Here is a 22,569-nt window from a genome sequence, read left to right as displayed (position 1 = left end):
ACACACGTGTTGGACAGCGACAACACGGTGACGGAAGGACACTGCCTGAATTTTACGTCATCGGCCATGGCAGGTAGCCGGAACGCTAACGGCCACAAGGCAGAAAATTCCGCTGGTGCAGTTGGACTTCAAATAACCAAAATACAGTAAAACTCCACCGGATGGTGGCCAAACCTTCGCCAACTCGAACATTCGCTGTTGCTCACGGGAATATCCCCAACAGCCAACCATGAATAGATTCACACCAACCGACCGACTGCCACACACCAGCTAGCCGGAAACTATAAACACTAGACCAAAGATAGTACAATATGCGAATATCGATACACACCTCTGCTGCCACACGTAAAAAGAGGAAGAACCACGGCATAACCGCAATAACAGCAGGAAACCAAACGCAGAGTAACAGTCAAGGTTTAAACCAACGCATAAGCCGGGGGCAGGACGGATTAACTATTTCAACTCAGTTCCGTTAAACTGAAGCAGATAACGACATTGCAGAAAAGTGTATGTACAGTATTCAGAAGATCAAAGGTTATTACGACTGACAAAGTAAACAGGAATGACCAAGCTACCCAATTTCATCCTTACTAACCATTTTCTATTCAAACAAGATACTTCTGAAGTGGAGTAACTCGTAACACAACAGACAGTGGGTACTTTAAGATGACATGCAGTTTGACTTCATAGAACTCTTGATATGATCTGAAATGGCTGTGATTGCACCGCTTCAAGAAAAGTATAAATTCTTCAAAATCGGAAGGACAAGGACAGCATTTCAAATCCGCGTCCAATCATCCAACTATAGATTTTCTGTGATTTCCATAACTCGCCAAGGCGAATGCCAGGACGATTCCTTTAAAAGATCATAGTCCATTTCCTTCCCGTATGCTATTTTGTGCTGTGTCCCTGATGATCTCGTCGTCCACCCCAGTCTTGGTATCTTTTCTTCCGAACTTCCGAAGTGCGCCCAGGAAAGATCAGTTTGTGTTCTGGAGAAATGTAGGAACAAGCGAGGAAATACTGGCCCTTCGAATTATGTTAGAAGGTTGAAAAAGGCAAAACCTACGTTTTCAGCATGTATAGATTTAGAGTAAACTTTTGATAATACTGACTGGACTACACTCCTTGAAATATGGAGAAAGAGGGAGAAAATACAGGAAGCGTTTGATTATTTAGAAACTATAGAGAAAGCAGACTGAAATTATAAAGGATGGAGGGCCATGAAAGGAGACAGTAGTTGCGAAGGGAGTTTGTGGCATTTCCCCAACTATCAAGCTGTGCGTTGAGGAAGGATTAAGGAAACTAAGGTAAATGTGAAATTGATTTGAAATTGAGGGACAAGAAATAAAAACACTGCAATTTGCCAGTGGCATTGTAATTCTGTCAGAGACGGCAAAGGAATTGGAAGATCAGGTGAACCGAGTGGCTAGAGTACTGAAAAATTATAAAATGAAGATCAATGAAAGTAAAACAAGGTTGTGGCATTTCCCCAACAAGCAAGCTGTGCATTGAGGAAGGATTAAGGAAACTAAGGTAAATGTGGAAAGGGATTTAAAATTGAGGGAGAACAAATAAATTCCTCAAAGTTCGAGAACAAAAGATTGAAATAGTAAAGGAATTCAAATATCTCGGAGAAAGCATTAGTTGGAATTCTGGGGAAAGCAAAGCAATGGAATCCAGAAAAAATAATCTTGTACTGGCCTTCCAACTAACAAAAAATACATACAACAAAAAATCCCTTTCATGTGGGTCCAGAATCACACATTACAAGACAGTGATTAAGCAAGAAGCACTGTATGCAGCAGAAACACTAAACACGAATTTCAAAGGCCAAATGAAGAAACTTGAGCTAAAGAAAGAAAAATTTTAAGAAAAATCATAGGACCAAAATTTCAAGACAATAAATTATATACATCAAAAATGAAACTCTCTACAAGAAAATTGAAAAGCTTTCAGATACTATGCGAAAAAGGAGCATAATTTTTTATGGTCATCTTCTCAGAATGAATTACAACAGATTAACTAAACAAATCTTTGACTTCTTCCGTAACCGCAAAACGAAACCCAACTGGTTTAAAGAAACTGAAAAGACCTAGAAGAATTAAAGATTTGAGAAAATTCACTTATCGATCGAACAGCTAAAGTAATTACTAAAGATGAAAACATAAGGTTCCAAGACAAATCTACACAAAAGTCCAAATCCCTCACCTCGGAAGAAGAGAGGAAAAGGAGATCAGAAAGAATGAAAAAATACTGGGCTCTAACAAAAGAACAACACATAAATAAATGATTGATACAGCGTACCCCAAAGAGGGTGAAACGAAAGAAGAAGAAGGTAAAACAAGGGTAATGGATACCGTGGGAATTAGATGCATAAATTAGATGTTAAAAGTAGCAGCACAGTTTTGCTATTACAGCGGGTAAGTAAACTGACGACGGCCGAGGCAGAGACGATATAAAATGCAGACCAGCAACATCAAGAAACCCTTCAGTGACAGTGGTGGGAGAAGCCAGAAACAGAGGCAGCAGCAGTCACCGCCCGACCGTCGGGAAGTGCACGCACCGCCGGCACGTTCGCACTCACCTGAGCGAGTGGCAGTGTTAGGAGGGAGGGGGGGAGTCACAACCAAGCCAAGCGGCGTCTTCCCGGGGCGCGAACGAGACAGCGCCTATTCGTCCGGCGGCTAGCATGACTGCACACGCCGACGTGACCCGCAGTCTGCTCACGACATAAGGAGCACCTACCACGGTGCCACAATATACGACGCTCTGTTGAAACGGAGGAGCCACCAGCAGCTCCAATCGATATTTTTGCAGGTTGACCTGGTCGCAAGGCGAATGCCAGAGCAATTCTCACAAGTCCTGCCAAATAAATTCCTAATTAGGAGACACAAAATCAATCCCTCCAGATTTCAGAGTGCAGAAACTTCTGAAATGTGATAATATAAAAGATCGACGAAGACTGGATGGGTAGATCGAATAATTAATGAACCGCCGCTGGGGCGGCTGTCGAAGACGCAACACAGCTGCTTCGCGTAATTTTATACAACGGGAGAAACTCAAGTTACTCGAGGGATCGGGTGATGGAACATGTCCTGAGACGTCAAGATGTTTAAATGGCTCTAGCACTATGGGACTTAACATCTGAGGTCATCAGTCCCGCCGCGCGGAATTAGCCGAGCGGTCTCAGGCGCTGCAGTCATGGACTATGCGGCTGGTCCCGGCGGACGTTTAAGTCCTCCCTCGGACATGGGTGTGTGTATTTGTCCTTAGGATAATTTAGGGTAAGTATTGTATAAACTTAGGGACTGATGACCTTAGCAGTTAAGTCCCATAAGATTTCACACACATTATTATCATCAGTCCCCTAGAACTTAGAACTACTTAAACCTAACTAACCTAAGGACATCACACACATTCATGCCCGAGGCAGGATTCGAACCTGCCACCGTAGCAGTCGCGCGGTTCCGGACTGAAGCGCATAGAACCGCTCGCGCACCGCGGCCGGCTAGTCATCAAGAAATACTAAATTTACTGATTTCCCTAAATCGCTCCAGGCAAATGCCGGGATGGTTCCTTTGAAAGGGCACGGCCGATTTCCATCCCCGTCCTTCCCTAATCCAATGAGACCGATGACCTCGCTGTTTGGTCTCCTTCCCCAAAAACAACCCCAACCCCCAATACTAAATTTGATAATGGATGGAAGTAGTTTGCAGTAGTTATGAAGCGAAGAAGAGGCTTGGACATGATGGTCTATTGTGAAGAACTGCATCAAACTAGTCTTCAGATCACAGCTAAAAATATTTGCTGCAAAAAGGATTAATGGGTCTCGTTTTTGAAACCTCGTCATTTTTCCCCACTGCGACTCAGATATGCGAAATTTGTCTCAAAAGTGCCTACAACCTACCCGTGTAATGGTGCGCCGGCCGCAGTGGCCGTGCGGTTCTAGGCGCTACAATCTGGAACCAAGCGACCGCTACGGTCGCAGGTTCGAATCCTGCCTCGGGCATGAATGTGTGTGATGTCCTTAGGTTATTTAGATTTAATTAGTTCTAAGTTGTAGGCGACTGATGACCTCAGAAGTTAAGTCGCATAGTGCTCAGAGCCATTTTTTGTAATGCTGTAAAATCGCTGCGCTCTGTGACGTCACACTCGGGCTCGGCGACGATTCAAACTGTCGACACAGGCGAGAAGAACGCCAGAAGTCAAGAGTTCATATGAGGTACAGGGTGAGTTAATGATGTCATTTGGGCACAAACTTCATCACAGTTCTGCCAAACGCCACTGTGGACATGTCACATGTCACAACCACCCGCCCCCTCCTCTTACCCATATCTCACCCCTTTTCTTGACGCCTCTGGCAAAACAACGGCAAGTTGCTGTGGCCGAAGGGTTCTAGGCGCTTCAGTCCTGAACCGCACTGCTGCTACGGTCGCTGGTTCGAATCCTGCCTCGGGCATGGATGTGTGTGACGTCCTTACGTTAAATTAAAAGGAAGGTCACCGTTGGTCGTAATATTGATGTTTTATTGATAACAAATGGTTCAAATGGCTCTGAGCACTATGCGACTTAACTTCTGAGGTCATCAGTCGCCTAGAACTTAGAACTACTTAAACCTAACTAACCTAAGGACATCACACACATCCATGCCCGAGGCAGGATTCGAACCTGCGACCGGAGCTCCAGACTGTAGCGCACGGCACTCCGGCCGGCTATTGATAACAGAATCGATTTTCCATCACATAGTGATCATCTTCGGTGCTGTACACATTAAACTCAGACACTGGTATCAAGTTATCAATAACCAAAACTAAGAAGCCATCACAATTCTTACGTTAGTTAGGTTTAAGTAGTCCTAAGTCTATGGGACTGATGACCTCAGATGTTAAGTCCCATAGTGCTCAGAGCCATTTGAACCATTTTGAACCAAAACAGCGGCCCCCAGCATTAAAATCACGTAGTTTTCTTATCGGTGCCCGAGGAGAATATTCTAGACAAACCGTCGCTTAGAAGGAACTTGAAAAGGCATCAGGATGTGGCATAAAAAGTCTCAATTAGACTACCTCCTCCCTTAAGTCGTTCATTTGCACCATTTAGACATATTTCGCTGTCGAATACGACACTTTCAAGAGTCATGTGTAAGACCTTGAGCAGCGGCGTGTCTCAAACGGTTTCTTCCCACAAGAAAACCGCTTGATTTCAACTTCGAACTTGGCGGTTCTGACCTCCATCGCAGAGGCGTCAAGAGAAGGGGTGAGATTTACTTAAAGGGGGAGGGCTTAGTTGAGGTCCATCCCATCATGTGACACGTCTAACGTTGGGCAGAATTGTGGTCAAATGTGATGCCGACGTGACATTATTAACCCACTTTACATCTCACATGAACTTCTGAGCTGTGGCCTTTTTTCCACGCGTGTCAGCAGCTTGCACTGGAGCATCGCTGAGTCTGAGGCTGACGTCTCAGGGCGCCACGCTTTTGGTTTTGGTTTGTGGGGCCCTCAACTGCGCGGTTCTCAGCGCCAATACAAATACCAACCTTTGCTCAGCCCAATCTCGCCACTTTCATAAATGATGATGAAATGATGAGGACAACACAAACACCCAGTCATTTCGAGGCAGGTGAAAATCCCTGACCCCGCCAGGAATCAAACCCGGGACTCCGTTCTCGGGAAGCGAGAACGCGACCGCGAGAGCACGAGCTGCGGACGCCACGCTTTTTCACCGTTACAGAGATTGGTTGTAGGTATCTGTCAGCCAAATTACACACATATGCGTTGCAAAGGGGGAAAATGACGGTGCTCCAAAAAAAGTTACCTTTAATTCTTTTGCACAAAGGGTACATCTTGCCAATCTTCTCCTCAATCGTTTGAAACTCTTTCCATTAACATCATACTCTGATATTTCAACTGTTCCATGATATGACACCTCACGACTAAAACACAGAGTCAGAACTGATCCATCGAATGGATCCAAGGGGAAAAAATCGAAACTATCGAAGTTAAGACAGTTTTCTCCGAAACAGAGTCCTCGTCTGACCTGTGACTACTGTAAGGGATTAGGACGTGGAGACCAGACAATAAACACAGAATCGGAATATCTCTTTAGTGATCATACAGTATCGCGAATTTCAACTCTCCAAAGTCAGAGACTTAAATTGATGAGCAATTGAAAATTATAAGCTTGTGTTAGTGGAATGACGGCTTGGTTTCATATATTCGCGATCGTGAGAACTTTTGAATACCTCGAGTTCATCAGTACTGATCGGACTAGCAAATCAGACTTCGCAAACTAAATGACAAATAGCTTCTGAATAAGTACTACAATTCGTAGCTATCTCAATGAGACGGGTGGAAAGGCGTCCAAGGATAGTTCGTCTAAGACGGTTATTCTCGTTCATACAACACAAGACACACACGCCTTTGCGCTAAAGAAACGTTAATAACACAATACGAATTAAAAAAATAGTACACAATGCGTGAAATTAAATTTGTTGTTATTATTGTTCAAACACACTTACAATAACACACACGTCTTAACAGTATAAACAGTACAAGGCCAGGATGAGGAAAGGTGAAGAGTGAAATAACAGGTGAAGGATGTCAGACAACAAAATAAGAGTATTAATTCACAGTGACATCCCTGTCATTCCACACATTCCTCCGAAATTCTAAAATTCCACTTCTAGCATTTTATGTTGTACATACGTTAGCCATTTTTTTTCTTGTTTGTCATTTTAAATACCACTTTTCGTAGGCAGATTATTACATATGTTCTTATAATAAGAGAAAATAATTTCACTTAAACTAGAAAATAAATAAAAATACTATTGTGGACTATTGTGTCTCTGTAGTATGTAACCAATATCAACTGGGAAACGCAAAGTGACGTTCAATGTAATGAAATTGCTTGCATTTTGCCCAGAGACCAAAACATAAATGTTGCACTCATTTGTCTATTTTTTACATACATTAGTAACAGCGACTGTAGTGCTACGGATGCAAATCGAAATACGTAAAAGGAGGGACATTTGCTTTTCACTGGTGATTACCACAAAGTCACGAGACCTGGGAGGCGATCTATGTTGGGGACAAAATCCTGTTCTGTGGTGATAAATCCGTTCATATGTCTACACTGTGACGGTAAAGGAAGACTAATTATATCCAAAGAGTAGTTATGAAGAGAACTAATCGTAATATAACGGGAATAGTGAAATTCCTAATGCCAGATATTATAATTTTTTCGAAATTTACATTCCTTAGAATGAAACATAGCTTGAAACCCTCCTGACCAGATAGCATGTTTTAAATAATTCTTCTTCTCTGTCTTGAGCGCATTTTACTTTTGTTACTGTGGACATATTTACAAACAACCAATTTAACATATGTGATAGCTGACTCTATAAACAGGAGATTGCCAAAATAATTAAATATTCGTTACGTTGCTTTACAGAATATTGTGGCACTCAAGTAACACCGTAATTGTTGTCTGCTATGCCATCCCTTTCAGAAACAAGAAAAATCGTAAAATAGTCGTACTTCTTCGGACCAAGAAAAACTGCTGCTCTCTTAAGAGAGTCTACCAAGAAGCAATGTTATTAATTCATAAAAATGGTGAAACGTATGAAATTCTCCTACCTAAATTACATAACACTGATAGCCGATAGATATTCATGTAAGCTTTTCCATCCAAATACTGTAATATGAGGGTAGTTTATAAAGAAATGGGTTACAGCTTCATAGTCTGAATATCGCTAGACGTGTACCAAAGAATTGTATTAAAGAAGTAATTTGTACAATATATAGCATATCTTCTTATTTTCGCTATTATCTTTACCGATTTTTCTACTATTAAATGATACTTCTGGATTGTTAACGGCATGTGGTTCGTTTTATAAGACTCGTTTGAAACAATAAAATATTGTATAATAATGGTAATTTGTAATTTGTTTAATGGTTTAGCTATCGAAAAGTAGTTGTGTATGGTAGACGAATGGTATCCAGTAGAACTGACAATGGCGTTTCTTTTACGGTAAAGAAAACAAAAGTCTAATCATGTTGAATAAGGAGTACGGTATTTTGTTCCTGTCTTGGCTTCCCTGCTGACAGTATTTTTTGAGAAAAATGGCGCAGTTTTCTAAGCGCTGGACTAGAAATCTGGAGGATCATGATTCAAATACACATCCGGACATCCAAGTCAAAAGAGCTGCCTTATTCAGGTACTGACTTGCAGCTCTATGAGGCTGTGTCAGGAGGAATGTTCAGTAATCAGAGATATAGCGGGAAAGATCATTTGAAATAAAAAACCTCATGTGAACATACCTTATTCCGAATGGTTTGGGACGTAGATTACAATTAATGTACATTCTTAATTATTCTCTATACATTCTCAATTATTCTCTGTAATTATTCTCTGTATATGATTTTATTTTATTTTATTATGATTTTATTTTATTTTATTATATAGAATAAAATCATAAGGACGGCTGTAGGTGTCTTTTATTTTTTGTGACGATAGTAAACGCCCATCGTCCCAGTGACGTCGTAAAAAAGGATGGACATACAAGAGAAGTGGACAAAGATCGGTGGGATTTAATAGGCCAAAAAATGAGACAGTCCGGTGAGACGTTGTACAACCTCCTGTTACTTAGTGGTGGAGATCATTCAGATACAATCCGTCACACAGACCTTACGGGAACAGTGCTAACGGCAATGAAATCCAGGATAGCGCGGCCAGTACAGCGATAGTAAAATTTGAGACCAGCAATGTAGTTACGCTCGCAGTCTCATTTTTAATGTGCCTGCATGACTAATACTGGGGCAGTGTGTCATTCTGAACGAGTTCCTCGCCAAACTGGCCGTCGTCACGGACACCTTGCACCAAGGTCCTGGCAGCGAAACCCTGCCGCGGTCGGGCAGCTATATAACGGCCAGCGGCCGGCACAGGTCCACAGTCAACCACCTGTACATCAAGCAACATGGTCGCCCTCAAGGTACGGGTCTACAGTAGCTAGTATTCTCTACAAGCAATGCTGTCTGTAAACACTCCCGTTTCTGACCATCTGAAGCTGGGACCTATAGCGCGGCAGTTGATCCACAACCATTACGTAATGCTTATTGAAACATAATTTGCCGCAGCACCAACAGTCCCAGAGTAATATTACTAGAAGTACTTGATTTTAACTAGGTCTCCCGAAGCCTAATAGTAATAAATAAGACACAGAGACCATTTCAGACTGCTAAAGATATATACTCAATATATTAACATAGATTTAGGCTACGGAGTTGCTATAAATTTTGAACATCAATCTGGGTATTGGGTCCGGTAATTAACGAAAAATTCTAACAACTAAACTGTCGATGTTTCGACCAACTTTCCAGTGAAAGTCTTCCCCAGTATACTGACAATTTCGGTTGTCTGAACGCCATTGGACAGTCTGAAGCAAATTTCGCTGTGGAGGGATGGCCGTACGGTAGGCTGTTGTCTGCGCTCCTCTGGCAAGTTACTGGTAGGCAATGGCGAATCGGCAGGTTGCATCGGAGGGAGTGTTTTCCAGCAGAGAGATGTTGATATCCCACGGCATTCCTCCTGCGGCCTTTTTTATATAAAGTTGAACCTGGGTCACGTGTAGGTGCTGGCCGGAGAACAACACACGCTGTCCTGATGAACTGGGATAGCTCGCAGCCAAAGAGTAACTTGTAGCCAACATCCATTAATGCATGTTATCATGCTGTTAGGACGTCATCAGAGACGCTGTCGATATAATTAAACGTCCTAACAGCAACAACAGGAAGAACGGCTACAAGTTGCCGAGTGCCTAACTGCCAGCGATCCCAATCCAGCTGGCCGCATGGGTTAGCCAGCCAGCAGCTCAGTATAAACAAGCGGCCACGAGAGATCTGCCGTGCGGCATCGACGTCTGGCCGCAGGAAAATACCCCTGCGTACAGGCTGCCGCTTGCCTACCAGTCACGTGTCACAGGAGCACATCCAGTAACCTACCGTTAACTCTCCTCCATAGCAATTTTTACATCGAATTGTCCAATGGCATTCCAGAGTGTGATGTTGGTAGACATACTACAACCCAAAACAGACAATATGTAGGGAAAGACATTCACTACAATCGAGCAGTTGGTCGCCCTGAAAAGATCGCTGAAAATCATGTCGAAGCGTCGGCATATTAGTTGTTTTTGCAATATCGGTCGCTGTCCCGAGGGCCGTACTTTCAAATACGCGCGCCACCAGTTAGGCCACCGCCGGTTCGATGAACCCTCTGCCTGGTACGTGAGTGTGATTTGCGGAGTATCCATGTGAAGTAGATGTAGATGTTTCCCACAGCCGCCACCGCGGCATGAGGGCGCTGCCACGAACGATTACGTTGCTGCCAATGAGATGCAAGCATCCCCTCGCCGAGACTCCAGCGACGGGTGTATTTAAGTTCAAACACACATGCACTCAGCTCATTTTGTGTGTTTGCCAGTTGAATAACATTTATAGTTTTTCATAGTGGCTAGCGCTCGCGATCTACTGAATAGTTATTGTACTGAAGAGTGACTGATTTGTAAATCTGCAGTAGCCGTATATCCAACAATCAAAGCTACCGGTAGCAACTGACGCTGCAACTATAGCAACAAAGTTATGAATTATTTTTTACTATTTTATATTAGACTTACAATAAACTAATATCTGAATTCTCTTTATATGAACAGCATCTGTTCCTCGTTCCTGTAACCATTAAAGAACCACACAGCGTGGAAGGATGTTGCAACAGTTTAAATGTTTGATAGCGAAGCGGCCTAATAACCAAACTGATTTTATTCAGACTAATAATGATCGTGGAAGCCTACGACCATGCACTATAATTTTGTTTACATGACGACCTGTTTTGGACTGTACATTCCTTTTCTGTAAGTGTGTTCCTAATACACTGATATTGTAATTAATGAAAGAGAAAAGAAACGTGCATTTTCTTCACTGTACAGTACAGAACTCCCCGATCTCATCTTCGTGCTACAACAGCAACCTCCATTGTTATTAACTATTTCACTTTCGTCAAAGAATTCCACTAATTCAAAAGATCGAAAATATTTCAAAAGAATGGAAAATATTAATTCATTTTATTGTTGTCCTACTCAGCAGTTAATTTTGTACACTACGTGATACCAACAGAGCAAGAGGCGTAGAACGTATTCAGCATTGCTGCCATTAAGATATCACGTTCGTAGTGACAGGAAGATCTTGCTAAACGTGGCACTTTGAATTATTTAAGTGTGCTAACTTTAAAGTTTATTTCAGTCGATCGTCATATAAATTGTTTAAAGTTTATACTGGTTTGAACTGACTGTGTCAAACTCTACAAGGTGTAAATATTTTCATTAGGTTCCTATTAAAGGATATTTTTTGTGTACAGTTCTGCACAACTTAAGTATAGTTGAGCGGCAGCATCATGGAACCATCAAAAGCTGTTGTGAATAACACTGAGACGAAACTGGTTTCGATAAAGCGACCATTTTCAAGTGATGGGTTCCTTAAATGTGACGTAATATTAATCTATGACTTCAACATGGTCGCTTGATCAAACTACACTACTGGCAATTAAAATTGCTACACCAAGAAGAAATGCAGATGATAAACGGGTGTTCATTGGACAAATATATTAAACTAGAACTGACATGTGATTACATTTTCACGCAATTTGTGTGCATAGATCCTGAGAAATCAGTACCCAGAACAACCACCTCTGGCCGTAATAACGGCCTTGATACGCCTGGGCATTGAGTGAAACAGAGCTTGGATGGCGTGTACAGCTGCCCATGCAGCTTCAACACGATACCACAGTTCATCAAGAGTACTGACTGGCGTATTGTGACGAGCCAGTTAAAGTTGCTCGGCCACCACTGACCAGACGTTTTCAATTGGTGAGAGATCTGAAGAATGTGCTGACCAGGGCAGCAGTCGAACATTTTCTGTATCCAGAAACGCCCGTACATGACCTGCAACATGCGGTCGTGCATTATCCTGGTGAAATGTAGGGTTTCGCAGGGATCGAATGAAGGTGTATGTGTGTGTGTGTGTGTGTGTGTGTGTGTGTGTGTGTGGTTTGAGGTTTTCGGGCGCTAAACAGCGTGGTCTTCAGCGCCCAAACGCATAGAAACAGTAACACATGCGGTTAAGGGACGAAGACGGACAGCGAACAAGGAGTAGAGCCACGGGTTGTAACACATCTGAAATGTAACGTCCACTGTTCAAAGTGCCGTCAGTGCGAACAAGAGGTGACCGAGAGGTGTAACCAATGGTACCCCATACCATCACGCCGCGTAATACGTCAGTATGGCGATGACGATTATGCGCTTCCAATGTGTGTTCACCGCGATGACGCCAAACACGGATGCGACCATCATGATGATGTAACCAGAATCTGGATTCATCCGAAAAAATGACGTTTTGCCATTCGTGCACCCAGGTTCGTCTTTGAGTACACCATCGCAGGCACTCCTGTCTGTGATGTAGTATCAAGGGTAACCGCAGTCATGGTCTCCGAGCTGCTAGTCCATGCTGCTGCAAACGTCGCCGAACTGTTCGTGCAGACGGTTGTTGTCTTGCAAACGTCCCCATCTGTTGACCCAGGGATCCGTTACAGCCATGCGGATAAGATGCCTGTCATCTCGACTGCTAGTGATTTGAGGCCGTTGGGATCCAGCACGGCGTTCTGTACTACCCTCCTGAACCCACTGATTCCATATTCTGCTAACAGTCGTTGGATCTCGACCAACGCGAGCAACAGTGTCGCGATACGATAACCCGCAATCGCGATAGGCTACAATCCGACCTTTATCAAACTCGGAAACGTGATGGTACGCATTTCTCCTCCATACACGAGGCACCACAATAACGTTTCACCAGGCAACGCCGGTCAACTGCTGTTTATGTATGAGAAATCGGTTGGAAACTTTCCTCATGTGAGCACGTTACGGTGTCGCCACCAGCGCCAACCTTGCGTGAATGCTCTGAAAAGCTAATCGTTTGCATATCACAGTATCTTCTTCCTGTCGGTTAAATTTCGCGTCTGTAGCACGTCATCTTCGTGGTATAGCAATTTTAATGGCCAGTAGTGTACTTATCTGTGGATACATATCATTTACAGTAGTTTTTAGTAGTTCCAAGACTCCGTTCTTCAAATAAAACATAAATAATATGCTATCAGTGTCGGGAGTCACAAGTCATCGACTGTGTTGTCGTCTTCCTACGGTGTATTTCTACATCAATATGAAGGACTCGTGGTCGTCAGTACCTATCCTCCAAGGTGGGGAAATGGAAACTGGGGTTTAAAGTCGATACACAATGAAGTCATTAGGGACAAAGTGCAAGCTCTGAATGTCGTTTTTAAAGTAATTATCTCGGCATTTGTCTTAACCCGTACTGGTAATTGTACTAGGAATCTTCAATGATCCCTCAGGAGTTTACACAGGTTGGTTAAAATGAAAGTGCGATGGAAAATATTTCTCCCACCTTAAGATAAGTAAACCAAATTACATCGCCTACCATAAGTGCTGATCATGTAAGTTGTGTCGTTTATCTTCAGGACAGGAAATGATTTCTGCCTCATTTTTATTTTACCCACTCTGTGCATCGATCATCTGCTAACGATAATGAACTCTTTTGAAACATCGTAACATTGATGTTAAAGACAATATATTAACATTCGATGCAGGAAGGAAGGAAGAGAAACGGGCTCGTTAACACTGGCGAAAAATCTTACGTCATTTAAAAGAAACTTCTTCTCAAAATTTCTCAAAACGACACTAGTGCAACACAACTACGACTTTTCAAGCTTGGCCAAGGGGCGTGGGAGTGTCGCAGGAGAGAAGCAATATTTTTTAACGAACTAAGGCAGAAACATCGGCTATTGTGTTCTGCTTTCGTGTAGGAAATATTGCGATACATTACCATAAAACGAAGAAACTGAATGTGCCACAATGAAATTTTCACTCTGCAGCGGAGTGTGCGCTGATTTTGAAACTTCCTGGCAGATTAAAACTGTGTGGCCGAGACTCGAACTAGGGACCTTTTCCTTTCGTTACGCTTTCCCGCGAAAAAGAAAAGGTCCCTAGTTCGAGTTTCGGTCACACAGTTTTAATCTGCCAGGAAGTTTCAAAATCAGCGCCCACTCCGCTGCAGAGGGAAAATTTCATTCTGGAAACATCCCCCAGGCTGTGGCTAAGCCATGTTTCCGCAATATCTTTTCTTCCAGCAGTGCTAGTCCTGCAAGTTTCGCAGGAGAACTTCCGTGAAGTCTGAAAGGTAGGAGACGAGGTACTGGCGAAACTAAATGTGGTTTATGGAGTGGGCATTATAAAATAGCACAAGCAAAGAATCATTTGCAGGCAGGAACAGATATGGACCTTCCACCGCCGCTCAGCTATTGTCTCAAAGAGCGCCTTATAGCTCTTAAACAAGATTCGTGTTAAAAGTACTTCATCGGTACTTCCTACTGCAAGCTAAAAAACTGCACTTAGATGTTTGAGCTCTACAAAGACTGTTCTCAAAAGTAAGATACGCTCTATCAACAACACAGTAGATCGCCGAACAACTTCGGTCAAAAATATTATGTTTACAGTCCGTAGACAAATATGCTGGACATATCTATTGATTAATAACATTAGGTTTTACACCATTTTACTATTTCATCACTTGACATCGATGTTAGAAGTATAATTAATTTAGTCCCGATTACTATAACCAAGGGTGTTCAGACGTCAATAATTGAATCGATTTCAGTATGGATGATCTGTCAGTATTTCACATCCCTAGTATGAACTACCACTCTTCTGAATACGAATTCTACTCCTCAGTTGTCCACATGAGCTCCATGTACGTTTAAGTTCTCGCATGATGGAAAAACGTTGGCAGAAAAATACACAGCACCAGTTCAATCTCAGTCCAGTGTGTAGAGCTTTGACATGTGAATCTCTCATCACAGACAGAAAATGTGGCTTATTCTTACCTTACTAAGAAACAAGAACCCTTCAAGTGAAGTGTGGGTCACTGTGTTTTGTGCCGTCTTCCGACAGGTCTTTGCCTTGGCCGCCGTGCTGGCCGTGGCCCGCGCCGGCTACTTGTCCGCCCCCGCCGTCTCCTACGCCGCCCCAGCCGTCGCCTACGCCGCCCCCGCCGTCGCCTACGCCGCCCCCGCGGCCGTCGCCCCCGCGGCCATCACCTCCCAGAGCTCCAACATCCTGAGGAGCTTCGGCAACCTGGGACAGGTGTCCACCTACACCAAGACCGTCGACACGCCCTACTCCAGCGTCACCAAGTCCGACGTCCGCGTCAGCAACGACGCCATCGCACACGTCGCCGCCCCCGCACTGGCCTACGCCGCCCCCGCGTACTACCACTGACCACTGAGGTTGCACTTCAACCTCAGCTCTTCTGCTGATTATTTATTTTCCGTTTTATGTCTTCTGTAAATAAAAACTTTCTGCGACATTATTACCACGACTTTTTTATTGACATCAGACTGTAAGAAGGTCATAATTAATATACAGAAGTGCAGTACTCAATCATTTCGTCCTTTGACTCCCGTAAGTAATTCTGTATAGCTATGGCTATTCTAGATTAAATCATCGTGATGTTAAGGAGATCGGGCTGAAACTATAAAGCATTTCTGCTACAACAGAATTATGTACCTAACAAAAATGGCTCAAATGGCTCTAAGCACTGTGGGACTTAATATCTGAGGTCATCAGTCCCCTAGAACTTAGAACTACGTAAACCTAACTAACTTAAGGACATCACACACATCCATGCCCGAGGCAGGATTCGAACCTGCGACGTGGCAGCAGCGTGGTTCCGGACTGGAGCGCCTAGAACCTCTCGGCCACAGCGGCCGGCGTAGGTAACATTTCCAACAGGAAATGCATGTTACAGAAGATATAGAGGGATCCGAAAAATAACGCTCAGTATAAACTTGACATATGAGACCCTGAAATTTTTGTATTATCTTTAACTAGAGTAGAGAGTGTCAGGGATATTATAATCGATGTGGGGTGCCAATGATTGGAACAAAGGCTTTCTCATTGCAGCGAAAAATTTTCACGAATTTTCAATCAATGATTTATATCAGACGAATATTTGCATCACCTGCATATCTGCGAACGTGTCTATGCTTGTTTTGAAGATGAGCATGGAATGAAAAAATGAACTTTGTGAAACTGAAAGTTAATTTTGCTGTGAAATAAGAACAAAAACAGTAGCCAAAACAACGGCAGACTGACCGAAGGTACACATCTTCGTACGTCTGTGAAATTAAACTCTGTTGCAGCGTAAAATCCAGCTCATTGTTGCTTTATTCCACACAATATTGGATCCTAGAGGTAGTCGAGATATTGCAGCTTATTCTTACCCATCACTTCATAGGCATCCCTCCTTAGTCACGAATGTGCGGAAAGGATTCGTACTACAATGCACTGCAAGTTTTAACTGCTTCAAAAATGCTCAGTCGGGTTAATCACAGTAGACACACTAGGCAATTCCATTCGTCTGATTCCTTCCACCTGGAGGAAAATATCCAGTAGATGTGCACAGCATGCGCGAGCGTTATCGTCTTGCAACGGGTTCCTGTCTTTGAGATTATGGTGACAGAACTGAACAATAGTGTGGATTATCCAGTCCTGATAATGCACACCCTCAAACTATCGTCTTTAGTTGTTGAGGGTGGTCGAAATTTTCGCGAAGAATGATTGACTCAGCTCCCAGCTGAACCTGCGGGACAGCATGCTTTGGACGTGCATTTCCATATGTCTGCCACCACACTCCTCAATGATGATCAGCAGGCATCAGATAAATGCGGCACTCCTCGGCGAAAATAAATCACCGCCATTGATACATATTCCAGTCCACGTGTTCCTTTGTTCTTCATACACCACAGTGCTTGGAGGTTTGTACTGTTGTTCGTAATGGATGACCAAAGACCAAACTGAACGTGTGGAGACGACTCAGTACTGACGGGGGCGACAAGGCCTGCGCAGTTGCTCCTCAAAGTGAAGTTCGCTGTGCTACAGGGTTATTCATAAGTACCTTCGGTGATTAATGACAGGACTACTGTGACAAAACTACGAGACATGCAGAAAACACACATAAGAAGAGATGTAGCATCACTCCAAGCTTTTAACTACCTTACAGGGGGAAAACCGGTATTAAGCAAAAAAGGGAACGCTGACAGGCGGAATGTGTGTATAGAAGAACCGTATAAGAGAAATACACTTGCAGGCAATCCATACTACTATCTAAAGACAAGACGTTGTTTAACACTGTCAACAAAAACCGCAAAATATTCTTGCCCGATTTTCTTCAAACTTCTACATGATACAATAATAAGTATTCTAGCAGACATAGGCTACACATCTCTTACTCTAATAAACTTTAGGACAAACATACGCTACTCGTTTTTTAAATGTGCATGGTATGCGAATATACATACAAAACGTTAATATTACTATATAAAGCCAAGTTATTTAACGTTGTTACGAAGAATCTCTAAAAGTTTTTGACCGATTTCCTTCAAATTTTTATACGATACTCTGATAAACTTGCAAACTGGCATAGGCTACACGTTCCCCTACTATACGAGATGAATCACTTGTAGCTTGCACAGCGAATATTGTGGAAATGGGAAGTGCTATTGATAAGCGATTGTCACAAAATGGATTTGTACTCAGGGGCTCGTATTGTTAGCCAATCAACAGATTGTAATAATACTGAGAAAGTGTATTTTCTGTACGAAAATACGTTTTTAATGGAGCAGTGACTAGGACATTAACAAACTAAAATTAGGGTAATTAGGCCAGTGGCGTTTGTTGGAGGATTCCAGTGCGAGTCGTATTCTGAAAAGTTTCTGATGGATACTTTGAAGGTCAGTAAAACTTTGAAACATGTATCTATTTTGTACGAGTAGCCACTATTAAAGTTCCAAACCTCGTAAATACATGGCGTCGATGTGGCCGAGCATCAAAGCCTTTTCGAAAGTTTAACATACAGAATCAGCTTCATTCCCTCCATGCATGCCTCAGAGGTAAAAACTTTTTCTGATACTTTTGGAAGGATTTCGTAAATTCGATTCAAATTTTTGTATACTTCAATTCTGTACAGATAGATATTTTCTTAGACTTGAGAATTTGGAAAAAAAACGTTCCATGCCTTATGCTGGATAGAATTTGAGGAAAGAGAAAAAAATGCCAGCTTATGTACATGTTTTCATTTAGACTCGACCACATCTGGTCACTACTTATCTAACAAAGCAAGCTATTCTAACAGTAACTGCCTGAACGTCTCAAAGCCTTTAAAGTACGGGGAGCAGTCATATGCCAACCAGAGAATTTAAGGCACTAGTTTGATTGTGTGGCACCTGATAAATGAACAATGTCTTATAAATTTGGTTATATGATGTATAGTTTTATCTGTGGAAACATGAAAAAGTGCTTCAGACATTCAATTCACCGTCTCTTTTTGGTTAGATGTGGAGCAGATAAAGTCTGAAACTAATTTCTGTAGAAAATTACAGTTTTGACGTATAATGCAAATTTAGGAAACAGATTTTTTCCTCAAGTGCAAACATTCAGAAATTGAAATACTTTTTTTGTAGTTAATATGCGTGAGTGATTTAATGAAACTGTTGATACAATCTTCATCTGCTTGACATGTTTGCCAATACTGAATTTTTTTTGTAATACAGTGAAACGTGAAAAGAATCTAAGCATTGCATGGGGGCTTAATTATATAAATATGAAATGCAAATACTTTTTAATTTTCGTCGCTGTATGTCCGATTACGAAATCTCGTAAACGGTTGGCCCTGACTAGTTTTAGTACGCAATTTGACTGCATAGAATAACAACAAAGAATGAAAGAAAATTTCCGTTAACACAATTAATTAATTAAGTCCACAGCAACTATAAAACCTACGAAACCAAAACACAAGTGTCATTGTTCTGTGTGTGGAAGTGCGATTCAACGTACACATCTGGCACGGTTCTTTGTCAATAAGACAAGAAATTTTAAATACCATTTACACTAAAGTAATTTAAAAAAGTAGAAATACTATAATTGCGCAAGAAAACCAGAATTACACTCTAATACAAGAACACAAGCCAGATGCTTTGTTGACTGAACCTGTAATGACGCATTATTTAAGACATTGAAATAATAAAAAGAAAAGGGAATTTTTTTACCTTCATATATATTGACGAAAAGCACTCTGATCATTACAATATCTCCATTTGAACAACATCTGCTGTCTAGCCCATCAAACAACTGCATAAAACATGGAGCAAGCACTCCCTACTACAACATCTCAACACCGACTCACTACTACTACTTCACAAGCACTCTCCACCACGACTTCTCGACAAGAACTGCCAGTGGAGGCGGCGGAATAAAACCCTTTGGCGCAATCTCTGGCGCTGTGGCTCAGTGTAGCCACCTTTCATATGCCCTTCCTCCACGGGCCAGAATTTGATGGTATTTTTGCCAGCATTGGTGGTGAAAATACCACCAAATTCGTCCACAAAAATACAGACAAAAATAAAAGATAATATTAATACGTAAATATCACATAATTAGATAAAATTTTGGCTTTGCACTGACCTTTCAATAACCTAATATATAAAATACAGTAAGCAATACAAATTCCTTCATACATGTGACTTTACATAATAGTTTACACAATACACAAAAAATGAGTTTATACAAATGTTCACATAAAATGCTTCCAATGATTCAAAAAACAAGTAGTTGATAGTTCCAGCAGTAGCACCCAGCAATGGTCAACAGGTGCAAACAGCAAGAAGTAACATCATTTCAGTAGAAACAGTTCCAACAGTGGCACCCAGCAATGTTGAGTAGGTGCAGACACCGACAAGTGATATCATTTCAATAGAAGCAGTTCCATCAGTTGCACCCAGCAATGTTGAACAGATGCAGACACCAACAAGTGACATTATGTCAGTAGAAGCAGTTCCATTAGTGACACCCAGCAATGTTGAACAGGTGCAGACACCAACAAGTGACATCATTCAGCAGAAGCAGTTCCATTAGTGGCACCCAGCAATGTTGAACAAGTGCAGACACCAACAAGTGACATTATGTCAGTAGAAGCAGTTTCATTAGTGGCACCCAGCAATGTTGAACAGGTGCAGACACCAACAAGTGACATCATTCAGCAGAAACAGTTCCATTAGTGGCACCCAGCAATGTTGAGTAGGTGCAGACACCAACAAGTGACTTCATTCAGCAGAAACAGTTCCATTAGTGGCACCCAGCAATGTTGAGTAGGTGCAGACACCAACAAGTGACATCATTCAGTAGAATCAGTTCCATCAGTTGCACCCAGCAATGTTGAACAGGTACAGACACCAACAAGTGACATTATTTCAGTAGAAGCAGTTCCATCTGTGGCACCCAGCAATGTTGAACAGGTGCAGACAGCAACAAGTGACATCATTCAGCATAAACAGTTCCATTAGTGGCACCCAGCAATGTTGAGTAAGTGCACACACCAACAGGTGACATCTTTTCAGTAGAAGCAGGCCATCAGTGGCACCCAGCAATGTGGAGCAGGTGCAGACACCAACAAGTGACATTTTCAGTATAAGCAGTTCCATTAGTGGCACCCAGCAATGTTGAACAGGTGCAGACAGCAACAAGTGACAACATTTCAGTACAAGCAGTTCCCTTAGTGGCACCCAGCAATGTTGAACAGGTGCAGACACCAACAAGTGACATTATTTCAGTAGAAACAGTTCCATCAGTGGCACCCAGAAAAGTTGAACAGGTCCAGACAGCAGTCCATAATATTCACTATCACTAATCACACTGTTCATCAGAGTTTATCAGCAGAAATTAAACATGTCCTAGTGGCACCAATCATGTAGAAAAAGTGCAAGCAACAGTCCATAATATTCACTATCACTAATCACACTGTTCATCAGAGTTTATCAGCAGAAATTAAACATGTCCTAGTGGCACCAATCATGTAGAAAAAGTGCAAGTAACAGTCCATAATATTCACTATCACTAATCACACATTTCATCAGCAGAAATTAAACATTTCTAAGTGGCACACATCAATGTTGAACAGGTGCAAGCACGAACAACAGTTTGAATGCACACACAATTGCTTTTACAAAATTATTCTCTTACACTAAACATACAAATTATAATAAACACACAAATGATATCAGATAATTGTCATATTAACTATTACAAATGCACAAATATCAGTAAACCTATAATATTTATGGGTGTCAGTGCAAGCCACAACAAACAAGAAAAATAATACACTCCTGGAAATGGAAAAAAGAACACATTGACACCGGTGTGTCAGACCCACCATACTTGCTCCGGACACTGCGAGAGGGCTGTACAAGCAATGATCACACGCACGGCACAGCGGACACACCAGGAACCGCGGCGTTGGCCGTCGAATGGCGCTAGCTGCGCAGCATTTGTGCACCGCCGCCGTCAGTGTCAGCCAGTTTGCCGTGGCATACGGAGCTCCATCGCAGTCTTTAACACTGGTAGCATGCCGCGACAGCGTGGACGTGAACCGTATGTGCAGTTGACAGACTTTGAGCGAGGGCGTTTAGTGGGCATGCGGAAGGCCGGGTGGACGTACCGCCGAATTGCTCAACACGTGGGGCGTGAGGTCTCCACAGTACATCGATGTTGTCGCCAGTGGTCGGCGGAAGGTGCACGTGCCCGTCGACCTGGGACCGGACCGCAGCGACGCACGGATGCACACCAAGACCGTAGGATCCTACGCAGTGCCGTAGGGGACTGCACCGCCACTTCCCAGCAAATTAGGGACACTGTTGCTCCTGGGGTATCGGCGAGGACCATTCGCAACCGTCTCCATGAAGCTGGGCTACGGTCCCGCACACCGTTAGGCCGTCTTCCGCTCACGCCCCAACATCGTGCAGCCCGCCTCCAGTGGTGTCGCGACAGGCGTGAATGGAGGGACGAATGGAGACGTGTCGTCTTCAGCGATGAGAGTCGCTTCTGCCTTGGTGCCAATGATGGTCGTATGCGTGTTTGGCGCCGTGCAGGTGAGCGCCACAATCAGGACTGCATACGACCGAGGCACACAGGGCCAACACCCGGCATCATGGTGTGGGGAGCGATCTCCTACACTGGCCGTACACCACTGGTGATCGTCGAGGGGACACTGAATAGTGCACGGTACATCCAAACCGTCATCGAACCCATCGTTCTACCATTCCTAGACCGGCAAGGGAACTTGCTGTTCCAAGAGGACAATGCACGTCCGCATGTATCCCGTGCTATCCAACGTGCTCTAGAAAGTGTAAGTCAACTACCCTGGCCAGCAAGATCTCCGGATCTGTCCCCCATTGAGCATGTTTGGGACTGGATGAAGCGTCGTCTCACGCGGTCTGCACGTCCAGCACGAACGCTGGTCCAACTGAGGCGCCAGGTGGAAATGGCATGGCAAGCCGTTCCACAGGACTACATCCAGCATCTCTACGATCGTCTCCATGGGAGAATAGCAGCCTGCATTG

General features: G+C 43.0%; 2 protein-coding genes across 2 annotated transcripts in view; both read left to right on the top strand.

Moving 5' to 3' along the window:
* Nucleotides 1–22,569, top strand: part of LOC126457103 (cuticle protein 67-like) — a 50,506-nt gene that overhangs the window by 8,611 nt on the left and 19,326 nt on the right. The window lies entirely within an intron of this gene.
* On the top strand, nucleotides 8,967–15,478 carry LOC126457112 (cuticle protein 67-like). Its single transcript, XM_050093165.1, has 2 exons — nucleotides 8,967–8,992; nucleotides 15,071–15,478. Exons 1-2 carry the CDS (start codon nucleotides 8,978–8,980, stop codon nucleotides 15,395–15,397), a joined length of 342 nt encoding a protein of 113 aa, XP_049949122.1. The 5' UTR covers nucleotides 8,967–8,977; the 3' UTR covers nucleotides 15,398–15,478.

This window comes from Schistocerca serialis, chromosome 1 (genome assembly GCF_023864345.2).
Source record: "Schistocerca serialis cubense isolate TAMUIC-IGC-003099 chromosome 1, iqSchSeri2.2, whole genome shotgun sequence".
Taxonomy (NCBI): Eukaryota; Metazoa; Arthropoda; class Insecta; order Orthoptera; family Acrididae; genus Schistocerca; species Schistocerca serialis.
This window is presented reverse-complemented; position numbering and strand designations above follow the sequence as displayed.